Source organism: Gracilinanus agilis, chromosome 3 (genome assembly GCF_016433145.1).
Source record: "Gracilinanus agilis isolate LMUSP501 chromosome 3, AgileGrace, whole genome shotgun sequence".
Taxonomy (NCBI): Eukaryota; Metazoa; Chordata; class Mammalia; order Didelphimorphia; family Didelphidae; genus Gracilinanus; species Gracilinanus agilis.
In genome coordinates, this window is record NC_058132.1 from 169,282,481 (window position 1) to 169,293,040 (window position 10,560).

The following is a 10,560-nucleotide window of genomic DNA, read 5'->3' on the forward strand; positions in this document are numbered from 1 at the left end:
AATGCTAAGAAATGAGTTGTAGATCTTGTTTTGCCAAAAAAAAAGAATACTGAAATGGTCACTAATAATCCTAAATCTAACTTTTTGTTATTAGTTTTGCATGAGCCTTAGTGAAAAATCATGCTCTTTCTCTACTATCTGAGAGCACTAGGCTCCATTCAATTGTACACAGCTAGGTTAACATTTATTAATTCAGGTGATCTCTGAGGCTCCTTATAATCTTAAATGATAATAAAAATTGTAATTGCCAACATTTTTATTTTACTTATATTTTATGTGCCAGCCACTTTGCTAAATGCTTTCTACTTATCATCTTATTTGATCTTCACCACAACCTAGGGAGGTAGGTGCTATTATTATCCCTGTTTTATAAAGTAGGAAACTGAGGCAGACAGATTAAGTGATTTGTATCAGGGTCACACAACTGGTTTCTGAGACCAAACTCAAACACAGTTCTATCTGACTCCATCCAGGTCCAATGCTTTATCCACTCAGCCATTTAGTTTTTAGATGCCAAATTTTCTTAAAATGAGGTGAATTTGAATTCAAGATAGTATAAGTAAGATGATTATTTTGAATGATTTATGCTAATTGCTGCTTTTCTCTTGCTGTTTCCTTGCAGGGGTCATCTATACTGCAGACATTCTTGATCGAGAAACAACTGGGTCCTACTGGCTGACCGTGTACGCCACCGATCGAGGTGTTGTGCCGCTCTATTCTACCATTGAGGTCTACATTGAGATTGAAGATGTGAACGACAACGCTCCTTTGACCTCAGAGCCCATTTACTATCCTGTGGTCATGGAAAATTCTCCTAAGGATGTATCCGTCATTCAGATTCAGGCTGAAGATCCGGATTCCAGCTCCAACGAAAAGCTGACCTACAGGATTACAAGCGGTAATCCTCAGAACTTCTTTGTCATAAACGTCAAAACAGGTAAGGAAACGTCTTTCTGTACCCATTTGGTGATCAGGAGAGCAGTGGAATCCCTCCAACAGACATTTGTAATTTAGATTCATTTCTATTAATTATCTTATCATCACCCTGTTCTTTTTCCTAAGGCTATGTTGGAAAAGAGGTCTCTCCTCTTGTCTTTTAGTTTGGTCTTAATTTCAGCTGACAAAATCAAGTGAACTAACAGAATGGAGACCAGGCTCTTTAATCTGAAGTTCAGAGTTAGTGTCAAAATCACCCTGCTTAATAACAGCCAAAGTTTAAAAAGCCTGCTGCCCACTTCATTAACTGCTTGGGACTTCATCCGTAGGCAAGATTGCCTCTTCTAACCCCATTCCCTTTTACTTAGCTTTAATCAGGAATGTTCTATTCCCTGAATCTTGATGGTTTAGATTCTCTCTGGGTGTGTGTGCGCCCAGTTTTACCTCTGGATGACATATTCCTTAGTGTAACTGCCCTTTGATAATCTCTCAATCATGAGACAAAAACACAGAATAAACATAATTTACTAAAAAGATCAGGTCAGAGAGAACATTCTTGTTATTTTAAAGTTCTGCCAAACTGATAATTAGCCAGATAAACTTTTGTGTCACTGCCCTCATTGTTGAAAATATTTCAGAAATGTAATGGTTGTCTTTTCTGTCATAATGTGTTCTGAGCAAGTAAGTGAATGTAATGAAAATTGACTGATGAGTGAGGCTCTAATTGTGCTTAAGGATTTATCATTCCAGACATCAATAATTTTTGTATAGGACTATATAGTCAGAGATATTGAGGTATAGGAGACTCGGCTGAATGCACCTTAAACCCAGGACATATCATACAAATCTATTTATGAATAATTCGCCATTATAAGCTCATTTTCTTTCATTTTGCATTTTTTATCCTAAATGGAAGAGAGAGATAGAGAGAGATAAAGGGATAGACAGACAGACAGAGACAGACAGAGAGACAGAGACAGAAGAGAGAGAGATACAGAGAGAGAGAAGAAAACTAAATTAAATGAATGTTCTGGTTTGTTGGGTTTAGGTTAACCAAGCTTTTACTGTAATGTAAAGCAGATAATATCATATTACAGATAGGTGAGTTAACATGAGATAGAGAACTGGAACACGGAGATATTCATTGGTGCGTGCATGGGTTCAGTGTTCTTAATGAGTGTTATTGGAGTCCTCAGTAGATAATATCATTTCTCTTGCTCGGGGTTTGCTTAAGTTGAAGTACTAAACTGTAGACTATTATATATAAATACAGATTCTATTACATTAAAGCAAACTCCCAGAGTACTCTATATTCTTTGGTTAGGGTAGACTTTTGTTACCTTGAAAATTGCTAATGATAAGAAAACTATTTACTAGAGCCTGGAAAACTTTTTGGTTTGTGTGTGAGATGTCTATAGCATATAATGTATACTGCTGACTCACCAAGGACACCCTCTTCTGCCACCATTCAATAATGTCTCCTTTAGGGTTCACTGCCATTTGGCTGCTTTGTCAACCCCTCTTGACTCTTGTCATGATCATCTATAATTCACCCATTAATTATTCTCATCTTCCTCCCATTCATTTCCTAGCCACTTGTTAACTTGTCTCCATCTAGCTTCATTACCAGTACTGAAAACTGAACATACTCAAAAGGAAATTAGTTTCTCTCCTACCTAAAAATTTTGTTCCTCCTAACATCTTTACATCTCTTAATGGAACTGAAGAATGCTGTGGCATGTTTCATTTCAATAAACTTGTACTGTCAAATTCATCTTTGAAACTTAACTTTCTCCCACCCTACACATTCAATCATTTGCCAATAATTATATCCTCTTAATATTTCTCAAGTCTGTCTCTTTTCCTCCTCTCCCGTTGTGGACCACTCCAGTGCCAGGCCTCATATTTCTCACCTAGGTTATTTTAAGAACCTCACAGCTGACTTTTCTGTGTTCTTTCTTATGGCTGTCCATCACCCAAATAAACCCCTTGTTGCAATACTGTAGGCAACGATCATGCCATTTTCTAAACCAGAAAGCTTTAGCAGATCCCCTTTGCTCTGGAAATAAAGTAGAAGCATCTGATTCTGGAATTTAAGATGCTCCATTCTCTGGCTTTAGTCAGTTTTTCCAGCCCTTCCACATGGTCAACTTTCATGTATTCTATTTTACAGCCAATCTGGGCTATTACAACCTAACCTATTTGCTCTATGTTATTGTCCTCGAGGAGGTCTCCCTTCCCCAAATTATCTATATCTTTTCTTCTTTACCCAAGGAGGCATTTTCCCCATGAAGATTTCTCTGCATTCATCCCTTCCCTTCTAGGTGAAAGTGAACTCTCCTTCCTCAGATTTCTCATAGGATGTTGCCCAGACTCCTCTCCTTTGCATCTATCCTCATAGTTCCTTATATCATTCTTTTAAAAAACAAAAACAAAAAACCTTACCTTTGGTCTTAGAATCAGTACTATCACTTCTAAGGTAGAAAAATGGTAAGGATTAGACCAGTGATGGGCAAACTATGGCCCGTGAGCCGGATGTGGCCCCCTTGAAATGTTCTATCCAGGACATTATTCCTAATCTGATGAATACAATGAGTAGGATACAATACAATGAAACTTTAAAAGAGTTGCTTCAGAAACAGACTGACACATGAGCACTTCCTTTCCTTTGGCCCCCTCTTTAAAAAGTTTGCCCATCACTGGATTAGACAATTGGGATTAAATGACTTGCACAGGGTCACACAGCTGGTCAGTATCTGAGGCTAGATTTAAACCCAGGTCCTCTCATCTCCAGGTTATTTTTTTCGCTTTTATTAGTATACATTATTTTTCTTCAATTTAAATGTAACTTCATTGATAGCAGACTCTCACATCACATACCCTTTTGCATTCCCCAGTGCTTCATGCAGTGCCTTTTATTTAGCAGAAGCTTGTTTATTAAATGGTGAGCCTAGAGTCAAATTCAGCCCCTGAATTACTAAGTAGTAATTATAAGATCCTGAGCAAGACATTTAATCTCTCTTAGCCTCAGTTTCTTCCTTTGTAAAAGACATTATTATGAAGACCAAATAAGATAATAATTTTTAAAGTACTTAGCATAGTGCCTGAGACATAGTAAACGCCACATTAAGGTTAACAATTATTATATTAAATTTTTATTGTATTTATTTTAATGCAAGCATTGGCTTGTATTTTGTTATAAAATAAACATTTACCTTCTAGTGTCCTTTAAAATGACTTGCATTTCTTTTTGACATATATTGGATGTTTGTGCGCGCACGCGCACACACACACACACACAGACACGCACACATAGGGATTAATCATATTTCCTAATACACTATAAGTTTTTCACAGGAAGGAATTGTTTAATTTTTGTCTTTACATCCCTAGTGCCTAGCACTGTGCCTGTTTCAGAGGTTAAAGACTCTGAATGAATACAGGAGGAACTGATTGTATTCATGACCTACTTTATCCTTTAGGAATTGATACCACCTAGATTAAAAGGCCCTTAAGGGTCTGAAAAACAAAGAAAATAAAAACCAAAACAGACCCCATAATCCAATCTTGTATTAATTGAGCTTCCTTGGAAATGTGAGAAAATAGGCAGTAACCTAGCTTCTTTGGAATATCCGAAAGTCATGGCTTTTGGAGGAGAAGGAATTGGATAAAAATCATGGAATCTCAGAAACTCAAAATTAGAAGAAAAAAGAAACAAAACTGAGAGACCATGTTGTCTAACTCATTCCTGCCTTAGAGGCCCCCCTCATCAGTAAACCCAACATATAGTCATTAAGTCCTTGTAACCAAAGGGCATTTACTCTGCTCCATAGTGTCTGATCTCCAGTGGGGTTTGAAAGTACATATATTTACAAAGAATCCACAGTCTGTTTACCTGAGTTTCTTGAATTTATTGCTTTTCACATTCTTAGAGAACAATGGCCCACTTCTCCACTATTATAGTGGCAGAATAAAAAGACATTTCAAGGTTCAGTTGGAAGAATTTGGTTTGGAAGTAAAGACTAACATACTAATCTTGAATGAATAAATAAATATATCTCACACACACACAGGGGAGGGAGATAGAGAGTGAACATAGAAAAATATGTAGAATTCCATTGGAGATAGAATCTTCCTTTTTTAAAGCTTTTCAAGCCTTGCAGACATATTTCTAAGAAATAATTAATCAATTAATAAATATTTATTACTATGATGTGTTAATTACTGAACTAAACCATTGTGGCAAAGCCCCTTACAATTATGATCTCATCTGATCCTCAAAAAACAATCCTTGTAGATAGGTTCTGTTATTACCCTCACTACAGATGAAGAAACTGAGGCACACATAGGTTATATGGCTTGCTTAAGTTTACACAACTAGTGAGTGTAAGAGGCTAGATTTGAATTTTAGGCTTTCTTGATTCTAGGACCAATGTTCTACTAATGGATTCTCCTAGAACCTCAGCTTCTGATTTATTGTAAAAATTTATGTTCCTTTCTTTGATAAATTAATGGATCTATAATCTCAATGGAATGAGTACTGTTTTACTTGTTGGATTTCACAAGTGCTTCTATTCATACCTTAATAGATTTCCATCCAGTTTGTCTAGGTCTTTATGTGGATCCTCTATGGAGAATCTGTTCAATGGTGAGCCTTTCCTCTGTTTAATTTAACATATGTGACTATCAGCTTCTGAGAATTTCTCCTCTTCCAGCTTGGCTAGCCTGCTTCCTTTACAAATTAATCAATGAATTGACAAGCATTGATTAAGCAGCTACTATGTGCAATGCATTTTGCTAAAGATTCAAAGACCAAAATGAAATAATACTTATTGCCTTTAAGAAGCCTATATTTTACTGGGGAAGATGTACATAAAAAGAATAATTCTATGATTTTCTGAATTATAGATTAAGTGTACAAAATAAATACAAAGTCATTTCAGAGAACAGGGCTCCAGTAGCTAGGAGGAACAAGAAAAACTTCAAGTAGAAGGTCAGTCAGTCGATGAGGATTTATTAAATAGCCACTATGTACTAGATACTAAGCTAAGCACTGGGTTTATAGCCAAGTCCCAATTAGTGTGAATAATGAAGCCCCTGAAGTGATCGCATTATTCAAATTCACACTGTACATTTCCATTGGACTGGAATCAGTTATCATATATTTTACATAATTGTATCTTCAAAAAGTACATATTTGAATATATGTAATCACTCTAGGAAATTCATTATTCACATTAATCAAACCTAGTTCTACAAAGAAAGGTAAAAAAGACAGTTCCAGATTTCGAGCTTTTCCTACTAATTGTATTTAGAAGGTGGTGCTTGAACTGAATCCTGAAAGGTACAAGACCACATTCTAGACCTAGAAGAGAATCAATATAAAGGTAAGAAAAAATGGAGTGACATGAGAAAGAAATAGCAAGAAGGCCTGTCAGCCTGAATTTTAGATGTTGGGAACAAGAGTAGCATGTAATAGCCTGGGACGGTAAGTCCTATATATTCATGAAAGTGTCTTATTTTTTGTGAACAAGTCAAACTACTCATGAAATAGCTTTTACTCTAAAAAAATTCTCTGATGCTAATTTGTCACTTTGGACACGCCATTTTACCACTAGGACGTCCTTTTATTTGTGAAAGGAGGAAATTAGACTACATGGCCTCAGAAGATGCTCCCAACTCTAAATCTCAAATCCTCCAATCAGTATTTTAAAAGGGATGCCAGAGATACCAGTGATTGTGAAGGGCTTGAAGTTACTCATTGCAGGTGTTGCCATGGATGGTGATCTCATTCTGTCTTTTTCTTACTCACTTAAAAAGATTCATGTCAGAATGAGAAGAGTTAAATTGTGCAAATTAACTTGAGAGGTTCTATGGGAACAAATGTATTTCAGAAAGATTTCATTCTGTATATCAGTCTCCTATACAACAGACTAAGTCAAAGGATTCTGCCATCTTGCAAATAGGAGAGCCAGCCTGGGGAAGCTTACCTTTATGAATCCTCACCAGAGTCCTAGGCTTCTAAAAGTTGAGTTGCTTGAATTATTCTGTACTCACAGAGTAAATAGCCATTAGCAAACTTCATAGTCTCACTGGAAGCTTTACTTTGGGTACTGTGTTCTTTCCCAGTGAAATAATATGTCCAAAACAATTTCACAAATATAACATTTTTTGGTAATGAAGGCAAGGATTTAGCTACCCAGAATATTTAGGAAGGATTTATATTTCTGCATTCTTCCCCCCCAACTGAGTGTTAACTCCAGTAAACCAACTTTTCATTTTTTTGTGCTGCAGTAGAAACAAAATATATGATCTTTGTACTCTGCTGTGTAATAAATAAAGATTAAAATGTTAAATGCAAAGAATGTCAAAACTTTTATCCTACAACTTACAGTGTATGATAGATATCTTAGGCAGAAGCAGATTTCCCGCTTTCATGACTTACTGTTTTATACCTAAGGGCACTATTTTAAAAACACAGCTTGTTAATGTAATGACATGGAGATTTTCATTGTAAAACTACCTAAAATTTCTCTCTCCTCCTCTTCCCTTTACTCCTTTTCCATTTTCCTTCCCTTTATTTCCCTCTTCCACCATCAAAAAAAAAAACCTGCTTAGACTTTAAGATCTATTCTGGGCCAGTGTAATTATTTCCATGCTTAGCAGGTGAATTACACCTATGCAGTATTCCCTCCTCCCTCAGGCCCATGCCTACTTGACTTGGTTAATAATGGAGGTATAACCTTGTGGTCTGACTGGAAGGATAAATTTCAAGGAGCTGTTTCTTACTCATTTTGAAGGATTGCCAGGAGATTCGCTGTCCCTCAGAGGTGAAGAAAAATCAGCTTCCCATTGAAAAACTCAGAGAGGAGAAGGAGGCCAACTCCTTATAGTGGCAAGATTCTTTGCAGTTTAAAATAGCTTCGATGGCCATAGCAGTTACATTACAGGTGATTTTAAAATAATATTTAGGGGGAAAGAAAGCATTTTCCCTCTTTCAAGATGAAAATACACACAGATACCTACACATACATAGATATATAGACATACATCTGTTTCCCTTAATGTAGGATAATTCCTGGGGTGAATAACTCCCCCTACAACTGGAACTGGGCAATATGTCGCATCGGAAACCCTAGATCAGTGATTCCTAAAGTGGGTGCCACCGCCCCCTGGTGGGTGCTGCAGCGATCCAGGGGAGCGGTGATGGCCACAGGTGCATTTGTGGGTGGTGAATAACTGTAAGGGGGCCGGGATAGTATGTGACAGGGGGCGGTAAAAGTAATAATTTTCCTGGAAAGGGGGTGGTAGGCCAAAAAAGTTTGGGAACCACTGCCCTAGATAGTTTTCTGGGGGAACTGAGTCTTGCCCTTGGTAATTCAGAATGTCAGAGATAGGAATTTAAGTCCAGGACACGTCATCTATCTAAGAATACTACTAATTCACAATACTTCTCTTTATAGTAGTAGTAGTAGTAGTAGTAGTAGTAGTAGTAGTAGTAATAATAGTAACATTACATCATAAAATACTTTTATATAATACTGCATAATACAATTAGTTTATATAATACATTGTCATTACAAGGCACTTAATATACATTATCTTATTCACTTCTCATCCTATGAAATAGATATTTTTATCTCTGTTTTACAACTGAGAGAACTGAGCTGCAGAGATGCCCTAAACACAGAGCTTTGTCAATGCCAGAGGCAGTCATACATCTGAGTGACATTTAAGATCAGTGCTTTTGTCACAGAATTCCATTGGTTCTTGAAATAACAAAGTCTCAAGAATTGAGAACAAATTTGGGGAAGCTTATTCTGCCTTAAGAAAAGTCTTTAGGAATGAAAACAGGCTTTTTTTCCAGGTACTATAAAGGAAATTATAAAGTAGATGCCTGATTTGTAATTAACAAAGTCATTGAGTAAATAATGAATGGGGAGAAAACAACAAACATTAATCATCTCAGTATGTGCCATGCCCTCTGCTAAATGTAGGGGCTACAAATGATTTAAAAAAAGCCTATTCTTGCCCTCAGGAAAATTATATTCTAAAAGGAAGAGACAGGACACATAGAAAAATTACATTTTAATAGAGGAAGACAACACATTGAGGAGTAATGACTAGGGAAAGATCATTTGGTCTCAGAACTCACAATGTGGATGATGGGAACAATAAAGTCAATTAGCATAACTTTTCCATAGGATGGGGGTAGAAACAAAAGTCCTTTTCACAATAAAAATATCCAGGATCCCAGTTTGGATCTCAGTTGGTTTTGTTCCTCAGGAACATGATATTTGGAGGGTCGAGTAGCAGCAGTGCTGGTATGGTGATTTTAAGTGTTTGGAAACAGTCTGATTTGTAATTAAGCTGAATGCCACTCCCTTAAAGTCTTGTTTATATTTTTGTCATGCTTAGAAAACATTTTTCTCCTTAGGCAGCAAAAAGATAAACTTTTAAGTTATGCTTCAATTATCATGAATTACAAGTTAGGAAGATGACATTAATTAATTTTTTGTGTGTCCACATGGGGTCTCTTCTTCAGGCTGTTATTATTACATTTTTTTTACTTCTCTTTGGCTTGGACCAGCTCTCCCTAGAATGAATCTAGATTGTTCTAAATAGGTAGAAATGAGCATTAGGTGACAAGTTGATATCCATAAGTACAGGTACAAAGCAGATAATGGAGCCCATGAGTAGGAATGAGACAGTAAATCACACTCTAGCTCTTTCAGCTATGAAAGGATGCCTTGTCCTATAGACCACTAAATTGTTCATTTAATCCAGTGAGTCCAATAGAACAAATCAGACTCATGCAGATTTATCACATTGGGTTATTTAAATTCAGCATTGACCTTTGCATACATGTGAATGCATCCTCAATGAGAAAGAGACAAAAGGTATCTTTTTTCTGCACTGTGATTATGGTCATGGCAGAGAGACGTATTTTCACGCTTCATCATTTCACAGTTGTGACTTCTCGTACCAATTTGAAGTGTGTAGAGCTTCACTATCAAGGGATGGAATTGTCTTTCTTACAAGGGAGCTGTTGACTTTTTTGACTGTCATGTGGTCTTTTCCCTTTTATGTTTCCATGATTATTATAAAAAACAATGCTCCCCCCAAATCTATGGAATAGGTTTCAGTTCAACAGACATTTCTCCAAGTGTATAATGGGGATTAATAATAGCACCCAACTTATAGAATTACTATGAGGATTAAATGAATTAAGAATAATATTTATAAAGTGTTCAGTATAATGTCTAGCACATAGTAGGCACTTAATAAATACTTATTCCCTTCCCCTACATTGTACCAGACCCTGGTGATGTAAGGAAAAAAGAATTTGCTTTGTGCCTGGGCATCCTATAGCACTGGGCATAGTCAGGAAGATTTATCTTCCTGAGTTCAAATCTAGACTTAGTCACTTACTAGCTATATCTCCCTGGGCAAGTCAAATAACTCTGATTGCCTTGGTTTCTTGAACTAGAGAAGGAAATGGCATTCTACTCTACTAATATTTTTACCAAGAAGAGCCCAAATGAGATCAAAAAGAGTTGGACATCTCTCTCTCTCTCTCTCTCTCTCTCTCTCTCTCTCTCTCTCTCTCTCTCTCTCTCTCTC

General features: G+C 36.6%; 1 protein-coding gene across 1 annotated transcript in view; it reads left to right on the forward strand.

Annotated features, from left to right (window-relative positions):
• Positions 1-10,560, forward strand: part of FAT3 (FAT atypical cadherin 3) — a 553,803-nt gene that overhangs the window by 174,653 nt on the left and 368,590 nt on the right. The window contains exon 2 of the mRNA XM_044668995.1: positions 623-937. Coding sequence (XP_044524930.1) covers positions 623-937 — 315 coding nt within the window. The remainder of the gene's footprint in view (positions 1-622; positions 938-10,560) is intronic.